The sequence below is a fragment of the Bufo gargarizans genome, chromosome 3 (genome assembly GCF_014858855.1).
Source record: "Bufo gargarizans isolate SCDJY-AF-19 chromosome 3, ASM1485885v1, whole genome shotgun sequence".
Classification (NCBI taxonomy): Eukaryota; Metazoa; Chordata; class Amphibia; order Anura; family Bufonidae; genus Bufo; species Bufo gargarizans.
In genome coordinates this window covers 107,802,383-107,820,216 of record NC_058082.1, presented here as the reverse complement: position 1 = coordinate 107,820,216, position 17,834 = coordinate 107,802,383, and the positions used below count along the sequence as shown (strand labels likewise).

The following is a 17,834-nucleotide window of genomic DNA, read 5'->3' as shown; positions in this document are numbered from 1 at the left end:
GCCAAGATATTTCTCTCACCCAGCATGGGTATATGTAAAATGACACCCCAAAACACATTCCCCAACTTCTCCTGAGTACGGCGATACCAGATGTGTCACACTTTTTTGCTGCCAAGGTGGGCAAAGGGGCACATATTCCAAAGTGCACCTTTCAGATTTTGCAGGCCATTTTTTACACATTTTGATTGCAAGGTACTTCTCACACATTTGGGCCCCTAAATTGCCAGGGCAGTATAACTACGCCACAAGTGACCCCATTTTGGAAAGAAGACACCCCAAGGTATTCCGTGAGGGGCATGGCGAGTTCCTAGAATTTTTTATTTTTTGTCGCAAGTTAGTGGAATATGAGACTTTGTAAGGAAAAAAGAGAAAAAAAAAATCATCATTTTCCGCTAACTTGTGACAAAAAATAAAAAATTCTAGGAACTCGCCATGCCCCTCACGGAATACCTTGGGGTGTCTTCTTTCCAAAATGGGGTCACTTGTGGCGTAGTTATACTGCCCTGGCAATTTAGGGGCCCAAATGTGTGAGAAGAACTTTGCAATCAAAATGTGTAAAAAATGACCGGTGAAATCCAAAAGGTGCACTTTGGAATATGTGCCCCTTTGCCCACCTTGGCAGCAAAAAAGTGTGACACATCTGGTATCGCCGTACTCAGGAGAAGTTGGGGAATGTGTTTTGGGGTGTCATTTTACATATACCCATGCTGGATGAGAGAAATATCTTGGCAAAAGACAACTTTTCCCATTTTTTTATACAAAGTTGGCATTTGACCAAGATATTTTTCTCACCCAGCATGGGTATATGTAAAATGACACCCCAAAACACATTCCCCAACTTCTCCTGAGTACAGCGATACCAGATGTGTCACACTTTTTTGCTGCCAAGGTGGGCAAAGGGGCACATATTCCAAAGTGCACCTTTTGGATTTCACCGGTCATTTTTTACACATTTTGATTGCAAAGTTCTTCTCACACATTTGGGCCCCTAAATTGCCAGGGCAGTATAACTACGCCACAAGTGACCCCATTTTGGAAAGAAGACACCCCAAGGTATTCCGTGAGGGGCATGGCGAGTTCCTAGAATTTTTTATTTTTTGTCGCAAGTTAGTGGAATATGAGGCTTTGTAAGAAAAAAATAAATAAATAAAATCATCATCATTTTCCGCTAACTTGTGACAAAAAATAAAAAGTTCCATGAACTCACTATGCCCATCAGCGAATACCTTAGGGTGTCTACTTTCTGAAATGGGGTCATTTGTGGGGGTTTTCTACTGTTTGGGCATTGTAGAACCTCAGGAATCATGACAGGTGCTCAGAAAGTCAGAGCTGCTTCAAAAAGCGGAAATTCACATTTTTGTACCATAGTTTGTAATTGCTATAACTTTTACCCAAACCATTTTTTTTTTGCCCAAACATTTTTTTTTTATCAAAGACATGTAGAACAATAAATTTGGCGAAAAATTTATATATGGATGTCGTTTTTTTTGCAAAATTTTACAGCTGAAAGTGAAAAATGTCATTTTTTTGCAAAAAAATCGTTACATTTTGATTAATAACAAAAAAAGTAAAAATGTCAGCAGCAATAAAATACCACCAAATGAAAGCTCCATTAGTGAGAAGAAAAGGAGGTAAAATTCATTTGGGTGGTAAGTTGCATGACCGAGCGATAAACGGTGAAAGGAGTGTAGTGCCGAAGTGTAAAAAGTGCTCTGGTCATGAAGGGGGTTTCACCTAGCGGGGCTGAAGTGGTTAAAGAGGTTGGGAAGCGAAATATGTAAGTCAGTTAATGTTAGCAAGATATCATCAGCGAATAGTGAAAGTTTAAATTCAACTGCATTCACCTTAATCCCATGAATATCAGGATGAGAACGTATGGCCGCCGCCAAGGGTTCTATGCATAGAACGAAGAGCAGAGGGGATAGTGGACATCCCTGTCGCGTACCATTTTTTATAGGAAAAGGCAAAGAATGAGCATGCTTCATTTTCACTGTTGCTGTAGGTTGGGCATATAAAACATGGAGGGCTGTAAGGAAGGGGCCTTTCAGACCGAAAGCCTCCATGGCAGAGAACATAAAAGGCCACCCTAAGCGATCAAACGCTTTCTCTGCGTCAAGACTTAGCAACAACGCCGAGTCTCTGCGCTTATTCGTGATGTCAATTAAATCAATGGTGCGCCTTGTATTATCTCCGCCCTGTCGGTCTCGAACAAAGCCCACTTGATCTTTATGGATCAGTTGGGGTAGCCAGTCTGAAAGTCGGTTAGCCAAAGTTTTCGTGAAAATTTTCAAATCCGAATTAAGAAGTGCAATGGGCCTATAATTTCCACATTCTAGGGGATCTTTACCCGGTTTAGGTATTAAAGTTATATAGGAGTGTGACATTGAAGCGGGTATTGGTGACCCTTGTAGGAAAGAGTTGAACAACAGCGTCATATGTGGCAGAAGAATATCGGAAAATGTTGCGTAATAGAGGTATGGTAGACCATCTGGCCCAGGGGCTTTATTATTGGGCAACTGTTTCAGTACTTCCTGCAATTCCTCTACAGTAATGGGAGCGTTTAATGAGGCAAGAGCTGCTCCCGACAACTGAGGAAGACTACACTTAGAAAGAAAGGAATCCAGGAGGAGTCTACTGCGCTCTGGGTCAGATGGGAGTTGTTGAGGGATAGAGTAAAGTGCCTTATAATAATCCTGAAATAAGTTGGAAATGACCTCTGGGTCATACACTATTGCTCCATCTCCTCGCCTCATTGCATTCGGAGTGTTTGTAGTGCCAGAGTCCCGAAGCTGTCGAGCCAGGAGGGTATGCGGTTTGTTCCCCCACATATAAAATCTTTGTCGCGAATATAGTAATTTTTTCTCAGTTTTATAAAACATTAATTCCTTCAATCTAGCACGTAGGAGTATAATGCGCCTAAGCAGAGGCCGTGAGCACCGGGACTCTAGCATCTTTTCTAAATCCTTCAGCTGTGAGGTGATATTGAGTTGTTGCATATTACGATCTTTTTTCAGTCGAGACCCCATAGCTATACATGCACCTCTAAAGACTGCCTTGTGGGCTTCCCATATCATAGATATAGGGGGTCCTGAGGACTGATTCAAGGTGAAGTATTCTGTAAGGCCCTCACGTAACTCCTGCCTAAGCGGCAGCTGGTGCAGAAAGGATTCATTAAGCCGCCAATGGCATACTCTAGGGTAGTAACCTGAAGTTTTAATGTTAATTGACACTGGAGCATGATCCGACCAGGAAATAGGTCCTATATCGGCATCTGCAAGCATCCTTAAAATTGGGATATTACCAAAAAAGTAATCTATACGGGAATGTGTATTATGTGGATGTGAGAAGAAAGAAAACGTTTTTGCAGTGGGATAGTTAATTCTCCAGAGGTCATATAATTCGAATTTTCTAATAAGACGCCTAAAAAGACGTGAGTTTCGACACTGATCTTTAGTAGGCGGTCTATTCTGAAGGGTTAATCTATCTAGACGCTCGGAAAAAGAGAGATTAAAGTCTCCTCCTACTAGCAATGCAGCTGGGAGCAACTTCGATAATTTCAAGAACACCTTATTAAGAAAAGGGATTTGAGCAGTATTTGGAGCGTATAAATTGCACAGTACGTGTGGGCTACCATTAAGTGTGGCTTTTAGTATAATATACCTGCCAGCTGGGTCAATAATAGCATCTTCTACCTGTAAGGGGCAATCAGCAGACAGGAGAATGGCAACACCTGCTCTCTTTCTCCCAGAGGAAGCAGAATATATACGAGGGAATAAATATTGCGCAAACTTGAAAGAACCCTGGTGATCAAAGTGGGTCTCCTGAAGAAAAACTATGTCAGCTTTTTGAGACTTGCACTCAGTAAGTGCCAGGCGTCTCTTCACATTAGAGTTAAGACCTTTTACATTAAGCGAGACATATTTAATCATTTTCAAAGCATGGAATAAATGTACTTGCTATGTGGCTGCAGTGGATCCTTCTCAAGGACACTGTCATAGATGAAAACACCTTAAGGCATTCATTCGCTTGTGGTTTGGGTTCTGGAGACCTGAGTATGAAAAACAATAAAAAGAGACACAAAAGGGAAGGGGGGGGAAACACAAGACCATACAAACATAAAAGATACACCGTTTAGTATCAGAACATTGGGTGCTGTCACCCAGATACAGATCAGTGAGCAGCAACTAGTGGTATTAATATCAGCAAACTGCCGCCCCTCCAACCCAACCAACAGAAGCTGGGGGGGGAGGGCGAAACTACTGGTCTGCTTATTGGAAGCATGACTGGACCGGCACAGGATGGGCTGGGTTTCAAAGCTTATTAGAACTTGAAATAACCAGAGAATTGAACAATAAACCAATTCTACTAACATAGGACCTTAAACAGAGAACCATAAGGCCGTCGCCTCCTGGCGAATAGAAACAGTAGGAGATACAAATTAAGCTAATGAAGTCCATGCAGCAATCATGGGGGTTCATCTTGTAGCTCACGTGAAGGGGTCCCTCCAGCAGGGGAAGATCTTCTTCTCTTTTGTCTGGCAGGTTGCCAAATTGGACCCAGGGCAGGCTGTGGATCCGGTAGTTCCCAGTCCGTGATGGATGGAATCTCAATGCCCAAAGCAGCACAAAAATCAGGGAGGTCTGAATGCTGACGCAAGATGGAGGATCTGCCATTTTTCGTGACTATTAATGCAAACGGGAACCCCCATCTATAAGGCATCTTCGTTTCCTTCAGCAGTTGCAATAAAGGCTGTAATACTCTTCTTTTTTGGAGTGTCCACCAAGATAAGTCTTGGTATAAATGAACAGAAGCGCCGTGAAAATCAATGGAACGTAATTCCCTGGCTTTGGACATAATGTTTTCCTTCACCTGGAAATCATGCACACAGCAAATGACGTCTCTGGGCTGCGTGGATGAGGACTTAGGCCGCAGCGCTCTGTGAGCTCGATCAAGCCTGATAAACTGGGGTGGCTGAGTGCCTAATAAAGCATTAAAAAGTTCAGATAATATTTCCTGCAGATTTTCTTCCGCATTAGCTTCAGGCAAACCCCGTACACGGATGTTATTTCTGCGTCCTCTGTTATCTAGGTCTTCCAGATGACGTGCATTGTCCCTGATAACTTGGGATTGAGAAGCAATAACAGATTGTAAATGTGCCACACTTCTACGGGTGTCATCATGGTCTATTTCAATAGTGTCCATGCGGTCTGCTAAGTGCTTCAGATCCTGCCTTAAAGATGAAATTTCCGATTTACAGGCATTTCTGACTTCTGAGACCAGCATTTTAAAATCATCCTTAGTAGGCAAATGTTGTAATGTCTGCTGAAGTATTGCAGAGCCCTGGGAAGGTTGCAGAAGATCTTCCTCTCCCTCGTCCACATAATCATTTCCCTGCTCCCAAGTAGCAGCTTCTCCTCCCTCTCCCCTTCTATAATGCTGTTGGCTAGGGGGATCTTCAGAAGATTCGGCCCAATCTCGCCGCTTCTGGGACGGAGTTGCCATTTGTTTAGCCTGTTTAGCTGCCGATTTTGGCGGCATAATGGCGGCAGTGCCTCCTGCTGGGTGTAACCCCTCTCCTGCCCCTGTGGGATTCGGCTGTGTCCCCACAGCGCTAGTGGGTAGGAAAGTCCTTGCTAGTTGGGACAGGGAGGAGGTAGGAAGCCGTAAGGCTGAATTGCAGCTTGTACCTGTCGGCGGCTGTGCGCTCGTCTCTTCACTCCCACACGCGCCGGAGGCCTCAGATGGAAGCAGGCCGCGACCAGACGGAACCGTGTGGAGTGGACGGTTGAGGTAGGAATCGAGCGTCTTGTTCACCCAGGCGGACGGTCGGGACGAGGTGGAGGGCTTGCCCGGCAATTTTTTCCCCATGTGCTGCGCTGGCGTGGTAGGAGAGTCTCCCTTAGCGGCTACTGGCGGCGGAGCTCTGTCTTCACGCGGCCATTCCTGAAGACGTCCAGGCCACGCCCCGTTGCATACATTTTTTACCAAGATCTTGCATTGATGATGGCAGAGTCTGACTGCTGCGCAAAGCCTTCTCTGGCACATCCCAAAGATTCTCAATGGGGTTAAGGTCTGGACTCTGTGGTGGCCAATCCATGTGTGGCAATGATGTCTCATGCTCCCTGAACCACTTTTTTCACAATTTGAGCCTGATGAATGCATGTGCCATCAGGTAAGAACAAATCCATTGATGGAATAACCTGGTCATTTAGTATGTTCAGGGTCTCGCTGACCTCATTCTTGGAGCACATACTGTTGCTGAACCTAGACCTGACCAACTGCAGCAACCCCAGATCATAGCACTGCCCCCACAGGCTTGTACAGTAGGCACTAGGCATGATGGGTGCATCACTTCATCTGCCTCTCTTCTTACCCCTATGCACCCATCACTCTGGAACAGAGTAAATCTGGACTCATCAGACCACATGACCTTCTTCCATTGCTCCAGTCCAAACTTTATGCTCCCTAGCAAATTGAAGCCTTTTTTTCTGGTTTGCCTCACTGATTAGTGGTTATCTTACAGCTACACAGCTGTTCAGTCCCAATCCCTTGAGTTCCCTTCGCATTGTGCGTGTGGAAATGCTCTTACTTTCACTATTAAACCTAGCCCTGAGTTCTACTGTTTTTCTTCGATTTGATTTCACCAAACGTTTTAAGTGATCGCCGATCACGATCTTTCAGGATTTAGTAGTTTCTGCAATCTTCTTAGATGTTTTCTCTGCTTGATGCATGCCAATGATTTGACCCTTCTCAAACAGACTAACATCTTTTCCACGACCACAAGATGTGTCTTTCAACAGGGATGTTTAAGAAATGAGAAGCAACTTATTGCACAAGTTGGGGTTAAATAAATTGTTGCCAGCTGAAAGATAATCGCCCATGCAGTAATTATCCAATAGGAGGCTCATACCTATTTGCTTAGTTAAATCCAGGTGGCGACTTTTTTTTTTTGGACAGGCAGTATGTATTCTCAAATATCTTTCATTATTTATAATGGCTCGTTTTGTCTGGGGAACAATCATCAGGGGAAACAAAATGGCCGCTGTCTCATTAGTTCACAGAAAACCTGTCCTGATCACACATGAGGACAAGTTACTTTACAACACTGAGGTAAAGAGCTGCCTCAGCCTCCTCTCTGCTTTACTTGTCAGGGATCATGATCCTGAATACAAGTGATAAGAACTTTAGCTAAATCTCTAGGGAATTTAGTTCATGAGGAGACGTGAAGTACAGAGAGGATGGACAGGACAGACTGTGGTAATGGAGACTGCATACAAGTGCTGCTGCTCATTAGCCACACCTCACCCTCCTCTCATGTCTCCCCTTCATCTCCATTCCCACAGAGATTCACCTGTATTCAGTGTTATGCTAGCGGGTGTGGACCCACTGCGCCACTTACAGGGTATACTCCGGAGGGAGTGTAACTAAGCAGCTACCTGGTATTCACTAGAGCCCCTGATGGTGGGGATAGGCTTGGGCCGTAGGGTAGCTGCCAGGTGCCACTCCAGAGTAGTCCCCAAGTCAGTGGCAGCTCACCAGGGGGTCAGAGTGCTCGGTGCAAGCACCAAGAAGACGTACGAGGCCTGGAGATACGGGTCAGGACAGGCGGCAATCAAGCAAAGTCAGCAAACAAGATCCGAGGTCAGGGGCAGGCAGCAAACAGGCAAAGTCCCTAAACGAAGTCTGAGGTCAGAGGCAGGCGGCAGAAAGCAAAGTCCAGGAGTACAATAGCAGGATTCGATACACAGGAAGGCAGACAAGATAAACTCCTTTGCACAGCGACTACACAGGCTAGACACTGAGGTTGCTCAGGCAACTTCCTGTAGTAGGAAGTACCTTTAAATACCTGCTGCAATCCAGCCATAGGCTGCTGAGACAGAGGGCGTGTGTGTGTTGTCTCTTAGGTTAAGAGAGACACACCTATGCAAGCTTCAACACTAGTCTCCAGCAGGAAGGAAACTCTGGCATGGAACATATGTAGCAGAGTTAAGTTAGTTGCTGCCCGTGTTTGTTAGCTGGGCAGCAGGAGGGAAAAGAGGGAGCCCGGCGCCCATGCCTGCTGATAGGCGCCGGTACAGGCCGCTGGATTAACATTCAGGATCATGATTCCTGACAAGCAGAGAGGAGGATGAGGCAGCACTATGGCTCATTGTGGTGAAGTAACTTGTCCTCCTGTGTGATTAGGACAGGTTTTGTGTGTACTGATGGGACGACGGACATTTTATTTCTACTGATGATTGTTCCCCAGACAAAACAAGCCATTTTAAGTCATGAAAGGTATATGTGAATATATTTATTATAAAATAATATTTAAGTATTTTTATTTTTTTAATTCCTGGAGAACCCCTTTAAGCTCCACACCCTTTCTGATATGCCTTGTCAGCTCTTCAAGCAAGGCATAAAAACTAGTAGAAACCCTAGTTGCTCCAAACTGGACCAAAATTATAGGACTTTTGTCTAACTTCACATCACCTATTGGTTGGATTAATTTGCTCTAAAATTTTGTAACAATGTTGGTATATGCATTTAAACCACACCCCTACCCATTACACAATTTCTAAGCCAAAATTGTGTAAAACACATCCATGTGGTGCAAATGATTTATTCCAGGCTTTTGGCACAAATTAGGCCAAATCTGGTGCATTTTGCTTTGTAAATCTCTAAAACTGAACCTAATGATAAGACAGTATATAGTAATCACCCGTGCCTTTGGTACCAGAGTCTTGAAGCGGCTGCTACCTCTGCCTCTGTCTGTAGCTACACGCATGGCTCCACTGTAATACTACATTTGTCAACCACATACAATGGATATATCATTTTCAAAAGTGCTTTGCTTTCACCACTAGAAGGTCTAGTCCACATGGAGACTTGTATAGAATTACTAAAGATTTGAGTAGGGGCAGCTTACCTCTGTATTCCATATGTACACTCATAGACGATTCTTCTATCCATGCAAAACCTTTTTTTCTAGTATTTCCTTAAACTAGTAGATAATATATCCCTCCTGTAGATACACCTACGAGGTGGCTCCTGTCTTTGTCCTGATGGAAGATGAAGTACTTAGAACAATGAGAAGCTTTGTAGGGTGGAACGCTGGAGATGGGATATTTTGCCCAGGTATTGTAATATTAAGAAGTTTATAACAATTATGTCTGTTTTGTTCAAATCACTGATCTATAGTTTTCTTTTTGCAGGCGGTTCAATTTCTAACATGTATGCCTTGAATTTAGCTAGATTTCAGCGCTTTCCACAGTGCAAAGAGAAGGGTTTGCATGCTCTTCCCAGACTGGTGGTATTTACCTCACAAGAGGTAAGAAGATTACATTTTTTGATGTTATAAAACTTTTGTGTGTTTCAGAGGTTTATCTAGACATTTCTAATCTTGGGGCAAAATTCAGTGTGACACAAACACACACACAAAAAAATAAATTATATATATATATATATATATATATATATATGTGTGTGTGTGTGTAATGGGAATGTGTAATGTGTGTTTATAGTTATGTATATATGTGTGCTTGAAGTGTAAATTATATAATTTACACTTCAAGCACACATACTGTATATACATAAACATAAACACACATTACACATTCCCATTACACACATATAAATATAACACACATGCACAATACACATACATACTACTCACACATACATAACACATGCATATGCATTACATACACCTAGTTACACACATACAGTCAGGTCCATAAATATTGGGACATCAACACAATTCTATAATTTTTGGCTTTATACACCACCACAATGGATTTGAAATGAAATGAACAAGATGTGTTTTAACTGCAGACTGTCAGCTTTAATTTGAGGGTATTTACATCTAAATCAGGTGAACGGTGTAGGAATTACAACAGTTTGCATATGTGCCTCCCACTTGTTAAGGAACCAAAAGTAATAGGACAGAATAATAATTATAAATCAAACTTTCACTTTTTAATACTTGGTTGCAAATCCTTTGCAGTCAATTACAGCCTGAAGTCTGGAACGCATAGACATCACCAGACGCTGGGTTTTATTCCTGGTGATGCTCTGCCAGGCCTCTACTGCAACTGTCCTCAGTTCCTGCTTGTTCTTGGGGCATTTTCCCTTCAGTTTTTTCTTCAGCAAGTGAAATGCATGCTCAATCGGATTCAGGTCAGGTGATTGACTTGGCCATTGCATAACATTCCACTTCTTTCCCTTAAAAAACTCTTTGGTTGCTTTGCAGTATGCTTTGGGTCATTGTCCATCTGCACTGTGAAGCGCGGTGCAATGAGATCTGAAGCATTTGGCTGAATATGAGCAGATAATATTGCCCGAAACACTTCAGAATTCATCCTGCTGCTTTTGTCAGCAGTCACATCATCAATAAATACAAGAGAACCAGTTCCATTAGCAGCCATACATGCCCACGTCATGACACTACCACCACCATGCTTCACTGATGAGGTGGTATGATTAGGATCATGAGCAGTTCCTTTCCTTCTCCATACTCTTCTCTTCAGATCACTCTGGTACAAGTTGATCTTGGTCTTATCTGCCCATAGGCTGTTGTTCCAGAACTGTGAAGGCTTTTTTAGATGTTGTTTGGCAAACTCTAATTTGGCCTTCCTGTTTTTGAAGCTCACCAATGGTTTACATCTTGTGGTGAACCCTCTGTATTCACTCTGGTGAAGTCTTCTCTTGATTTTTGACTTTGACACACATACACCTGCCTCCTGGAGAGTGTTCTTGATCTGGCTTAACTGTTGTGAAGGGTGTTTTCTTCACCAGGGAATGAATTCTTCGGTCATCCACCACAGTTGTTTTCCGTGGTCTTCCGGATCTTTTGGTGTTGCTGAGCTCATCGGTGCATTCCTTCTTTTTAAGAATGTTCAAAACAGTTGTTTTGGCCACGCCTAATGTTTTTGCTATCTCTCTGATGGGTTTGTTGTGTTTTTTCAGCCTAATGATGTCTTGCTTCACTGATAGTGACAGCTCTTTGGATCTCATCTTGAGAGTTGACAGCAAAAGATTCCAAATGCAAATAGCACACTTGAAATGAACTCTGGACCTTTTATCTGCTCATTGTAATTGGGATAATGAGGGAATAACACACACCTGGCCATGGAACAGCTGAGAAGCCAATTGTCCCATTACTTTTGGTCCCTTAACAAGTGGGAGGCACATATGCAAACTGTTGTAATTCCTACACCGTTTGCCTGATTTGGATATAAATACCCTCAAATTAAAGCTGACAGTCTGCAGTTAAAGCACGTCTTGTTCGTTTCATTTCAAATCTATTGTGGTGGTGTATAGAGCCAAAAATGTTAGAATTGTGTCGATGTCCCAATATTTATGGACCTGACTGTATATACACATTACACACAAATACATTTACATTATGCACATACATTATTATACAAATACATATGTGCCATACATACACACTGCACACACATACATATGCACAGTACACATCCCAACGGTGAAGAGGGAGTTGTGGTGAGCAGATCTGAGTCTGCTTCCTGCCGGAGACACTTCAGCTGTTGTAACTTTCTGTAGTGCAATCAGAAGAGTGAAGGGGTAAGCAGGATACCAATGCAGCCTACTCCACATATCTACCTGACCTACAGTACAGACCAAAAGTTTGGACACACCTTCTCATTCAAAGAGTTTTCTTTATTTTCATGACTATGAAAATTGTAGATTCACACTGAAGGCATCAAAACTATGAATTAACACATGTGGAATTATATACTTATCAAAAAAGTATGAAACAACTGAAAATATGTCATATTCTAGGTTTTTCAAAGTAGCCACCTTTTGCTTTGATTACTGATTATCACACTCTTGGCATTCTCTTGATGAGCTTCAAGAGGTAGTCACCTGAAATGGTCTTCCAACAGTCTTGAAGAAGTTCCCAGAGATGCTTAGCACTTGTTGGCCCTTTTGCCTTCACTCTGCGGTCCAGCTCACCCCAAACCATCTTGATTGGGTTCAGGTCCGGTGACTGTGGAGGCCAGGTCATCTGGCGCAGCACCCCATCACTCTCCTTCATGGTCAAATAGCCCTTACACAGCCTGGAGGTGTGTTTGGGGTCATTGTCTTGTTGAAAAATAAATAATGGTCCAACTAAACGCAAACCGGATGGAATAGCATGCCGCTGCAAGATGCTGTGGTAGCCATGCTGGTTTAGTATGCCTTCAATTTTGAATAAATCCCCAAAAGTGTCACCAGCAAAACACCCCCACACCATCACACCTCCTCCTCCATGCTTCACGGTGGGAACCAGGCATGTAGAGTCCATCCGTTCACCTTTTCTGCGTCGCACGGTTGGAATCAAAGATCTCAAATTTAGACTCATCAGACCAAAGCACAGATTTCCACTGGTCTAATGTCCATTCCTTGTGTTCTTTAGCCCAAACAAGTCTCTTCTGCTTGTTGCCTGTCCTTAGCAGTGGTTTCCTAGCAGATATTAAACCATGAAGGCCTGATTCACACGGTCTCCTCTTAACAGTTGTTCTAGAGATGTGTCTGCTGCTAGAACTCTGTGTGGAATTGACCTGGTCTCTAATCTGAGCTGCTGTTAACCTGCAATTTCTGAGGCTGGTGACTCGGATGAACTTATCCTCCGCAGCAGAGGTGACTCTTGGTCTTCCTTTCCTGGGGCGGTCCGCATGTGAGCCAGTTTCTTTGTAGCGCTTGATGGTTTTTGAGACTGCACTTGGGGACACTTTCAAAGTTTTCCCAATTTTTCGGACTGACTGACCTTCATTTCTTAAAGTAATGATGGCCACTCGTTTTTCTTTACTTAGCTGCTTTTTCTTGCCATAATACAAATTCTAACAGTCTATTCAGTAGGACTATCAGCTGTGTATCCACCTGACTTCTCCACAACGCAACTGATGGTCCCAACCCCATTTATAAGGCAAGAAATCCCACTTATTAAACCTGACAGGGCACACCTGTGAAGTGAAAACCATTTCAGGTGACTACCTCTTGAAGCTCATCAAGAGAATGCCAAGCGTGTGCAAAGCAGTAATCAAAGCAAAAGGTGGCTACTTTGAAGAACCTAGAATATGACATATTTTTTAGTTGTTTCACACTTTTCTGTTATGTAAATAATTCCACATGTGTTAATTCATAGTTTTGATGCCTTCAGTGTGAATCTACAATTTTCATAGTCATAAAAATAAAGAAAACTCTTTGAATAAGAAGGTGTGTCCAAACTTTTGGTCTGTACTGTATAGGTGAAACTCGAAAAATTAGAATATCGTGCAAAGTTCATTTATTTCAGTAATGCAACTTAAAAGGTGAAACTAACATGAGATAGACTCATTACATGCAAAGCGAGATATTCCAAGCCTTTATTTGTTATAATTTGGATGATTATGGCTTACAGCTTATGAAACCCCAAAGTCACAATCTCAGGTCCCCTTTGCTCAGGGGGTATGGATTAATTAGCTGACTAGAGTGTGACACTTTGAGCCTAAAATATTGAACCTTTTCACAAAATTCAAATTTTAAGCTGCAATAATGCAATTCCTTTTAATTTGCATTACTGAAATAAATAGACTTTTGCACGATATTCAATTTTTTTTGTTTCACCTGTACTTGCTATGATGCTGGTGTACTTCAATCTTATCTCTTCAGCATTGCGTTATGCACTGCCTCAGTTAAAAGAGGGAGTATTTTATTCACTTATGTTTTGCCTCTTCCATAGCATACACATATTCTTCATTTCCTTCCCTGTGTATAACTGCTCAGATTAGACTCTTATGACTATGGCATCTGAGGGTTAAATGGCCAAGATCAGTGCCCAAACACTTTGCACAACTATGTACGGCTACAGGAATACTATCACTTACCACTAAATGACACTATGTAAAACATGTGATGTAGGATATTTAGAAAGCTGGCAAAGACAGCATAAGGCTACTTTCACACTTGCGTTCGGAGCGGATCCGTCTGGTATAATGCAAACTGGTATTTGTACAGACGGATCCGCTCCTATAATGCAAACGATGGTATCCGTTCAGACGGAACAGTTTGCATTATATTTCACTAAAAAAGTCTAAGTACAATTTGTATTCAGACGAATCCCTCCAGACTTTACATTGAAAGTCAATGGTGGACGGATCCGTTTGAAAAATGCATCATATTCTGTCACCTTTGAACGGATCCGCCCCCATTGACTTCCATTGTAACTCTGGACGGATCCGCTTGCCTCCGCACGGCCAGGCGGACACCCGAACGCTGCAAGCAGCGTTCAGGTGTCCGCCTGCTGAGCGGAGCGGAGGACAAACGGTGCCAGACTGATGCGTTCTGAGCGGATCCGCATCCACTCAGAATGCATTAGGGCAGTACGGATGCGTTCGGGGCCGCTTGTGAGAGCCTTCAAACGGAACTCACAAGCGGAGCCCCGAACGCTAATGTGAAAGTAGCCTTAAAGGGAATCTTTCCCATGATCTTGGACTAATTTTTGCAGTAATATAATATACTGCCCCACACCCTGTTCCCTTACTGTCAGCGGTTAAAACTGCACTGAAATACACACTCAGAACTGCTGTATGCAGGGGCATAGCTAAAGGCTTATGGACCCTGGTGCAAAAGTTTAGCTTGCTACCCCCTTCCCTCAGTGCTTTGTGGCAAGGAATAGTGCACATAGCCTTTCTAACAGCACCCCACAATGCCAAATTCTCAACCTAACCCTTTCTCTCCAGGCCTACTGTCAGGGGAGTTGCTAGGTTAAAACATTCAGGGCCTGGGCCCCTGATGTTTTGTCCCAGGCTCTGAATGTTCTGCCTGCCTACTAGATACAACTGTATTGCCATCCACAGGACGGCAATACAATTGAATCTAATGCGGTGGAAGAGCTGATGGACCTGTGGTGACATCACAGGTCATGTGACCAGTAAAACAGTCAGTGATTGAGAAGGACCTGCGATGATGTCACCATCATGTGACCAGTGGAGGAGAGGGCGGCAGTGAAGAGGGGAAGTAGCTGAGGTCTGTCTGCTACATGAGGAGAGGTAAGTGAAGGGAGAGGCAGAGCAATGCTGGGAGTTGTGGTCATTTAACTGGGACTGTATTTTAGGGCTGAAGGGAGGGATGTTATTTACATGGAACTGTGTGTTGGAGGTGGCTGGGGAGGGGGTCATGTTTTTACATGGGACTGTATGTTGATAGTGGCTGTAGGAGGGGGTTATTTACATAGGACTGTATGTTGGAGGGGGCTGGGGCAGGGTGTTGTTATTTACATGGGACTGTATGTTGAAGGTGGCTGTGGTAGAGGATTATGTTATTTACATGGGACTGTATGTTGGAGGGGGCAGGGGGATGTTATTTACATGGGACTGTATTTTGAGGTGGCTGTGGGAGGGAGTGATGTTATTTACATGGGACCGTATGTCAGAGGGGGCTGGGGGAGGCAGTGATGTTATTTACCTGGGACTGTTGTTGATGGCGGCTTTGGGAGGGAGTGATGTTATTTACATGGGACTGAATGTTACAGGGGTCTTAGGGAGGGAGCGATGTTATTTACATGGGACTGAATGTTCAGGGGGTGATGTTATTTACATGGGACTGTATGTTGAAGGTGGCTGGTGGGGGGTATTGATGTTATTTACATGGGACTGAATGCTGAGGGGGTGATGTTTACATGGTAATGCATGTTGGAGGTGTCTGGGGAGGGGGTGATATTATTTACTTGGGACTGTATGTTGAAGGTGGCTGGGGAGAAGGTGATATTATTTACATGGAACTGTATTTTGGAGGGGGCTATAGATAAAGAGGGGTGTTTCTTACATGGAACTGTATATTGGAGGGGGCTGTAGAGATGGTGTGATGTTATTTAAATGGGACTGTATGGCGAAAGGAGGGAAATAGTGTTATGTTTGAGGGGGGAAGGGAGTGATGTTATTAACATAGGACTGTATTTTGGAGGGGACAGAAGAGATGGTGTGATATTATTTACATGGGACTGTATGGTGGAGGCGGGAATATAACAACAGGGGGCATTGCAAATCCAGGGGACATTATAGGCGCACTTATTACTACTGAGGGCTCTATAGGAGGGACTTATAGATGCACCTTATTTCTACTAAGAGCACTATGGGGGCCTTATTACTACTGAGGGGTCTGTAGAGAGCTTTATTACCACTGGGGGAACAATAGGGGGCCTTATTTCTACTGGGGGTTCTGTGAGGGTATTATTAATACTGGAGGGCTCTTCTACTAATGGGGTTACTCTTGGGGAGCATTATCACGGTTGGGGCACTGTAGGGGGCAGTATTACAATGGGGGCACTAATTCTTCTTAAGGATAGTATCTGGGGGTATTGGGGGCACAGCGAGCAGCAGGATAACACTGTTGGGACTCCAGGTTGGGGGATTATGATAGAAATGTGATGAAGCTAAGATGTCTGTGCGTCACACTCTGCAGAGACGAGGCGGCTGAGAAAAGTTGTACGGACCTAATGGAGAAGATGATGACAGAGAAGATCTACATCCAAGGAGACGTCACCTGGGAGGCCCTGGATGTGACAGGTATGTGCTGCTGTATAGCAAGTACAACAAAATGCGGTGTGTGTGTGGGGGGGGGTGACTTAGAGAACTGGGCCATATTCATTGGGGCTTGGGCCGCGGATCTTTTGAGACCCTAGCAACGCCCCCTGACTACTGTTAAAGACATACTTGGAAAACATTACATACAGCGCTTCAATACATACAGGGTAATACAACACCACATACCTCTTACATCCAGTTATGTTTCCTCTGACGTAGATATTCTCTTTCCTTATCTTCTCCATTCAGACCAGACCATCATCATGATTTCTTTCAACCATCTCTTGTCTCTGCAGAGTTTCACAAAAATACATCTTAGTTTCCTACTTTTCCATAATCCTTCCACCTTCTCCACACCCCAATATTGTGTTCCCCAATACTATACTGCAGAAACTGATAATCCCTCTGAAAATACTAGTACCACTCAGATAGCGCCCCTTCAATAACTGCACCCAGCATATAGTGTTCCTGACATTAATAGTGTATACATAACCCTGCCCCCAAAAAATAAATAAAAAATAAAACATTGTGCTGATACTGTGCCAGGGTGCCCCCCTCAGTAATAGTGCTCCCCCTCAAATTCCCACCAATATAAATAATTATCTGCCAGAGTGCATTTAGTGTTAACAGTGCACCCAATAGTAATAATGCACCCATTGTGCCTATACTAATAATCATGTTCCCCGTAATACCCCAGTAGTAATAATTCTCCTTATAATGTATGCCAGTCCAAAAAAATGCCCCATTATAATTTGTGCCAGTACAAAAAATACTCAATTTCCTTTCAGATCAGACCCCCTTATCAGATCCTCAGATCAGACCCCCATATCAGATTCTCAGACCCCATTATCAGATCCTCAGACCCCCATATCAGATATTCAGACCCCTATATCAGATCTTCAGACCCCCTTATCAGATCCTCAAACTCTCATATCATATCCTCAGAACCCCATATCATAACTAAGATCAGACCCCCATATCAGATCCCCTGACCCCCATATCAGATCCTCAGATCAGACCCAAAATAAATAAATCAACTTACCTCTATTGCTTTGCTGCTACTCTGCAGGTCCAGCGTCTTCTCCTGCAGTCCCCATTCACTGGTCTTCTCTGGGCCCGAGCTGCACTGTCACCTTACTGCATACAAAGTCAGGTCATAGTGCGCGCACTACGTCCTGATGATGTATGCAGTGAGGACTGTGCAGTGCGGATCTGGAAAAGACAAGGGAGGAGGAGTTCCATAATGGAAGAGCTCACTAGTATTCGCTTTATAAGACACACTGT

The 17,834-nt window shown here is 43.5% G+C and overlaps 1 protein-coding gene across 1 annotated transcript in view; it reads left to right on the top strand.

The window, feature by feature from the left end:
* Positions 1–17,834, top strand: part of CSAD (cysteine sulfinic acid decarboxylase) — a 74,061-nt gene that overhangs the window by 10,830 nt on the left and 45,397 nt on the right. The window contains exons 4-5 of the mRNA XM_044285495.1: positions 9,011–9,117; positions 9,195–9,310. Of these exons, the coding sequence (XP_044141430.1) occupies positions 9,011–9,117; positions 9,195–9,310 (223 nt within the window). The remainder of the gene's footprint in view (positions 1–9,010; positions 9,118–9,194; positions 9,311–17,834) is intronic.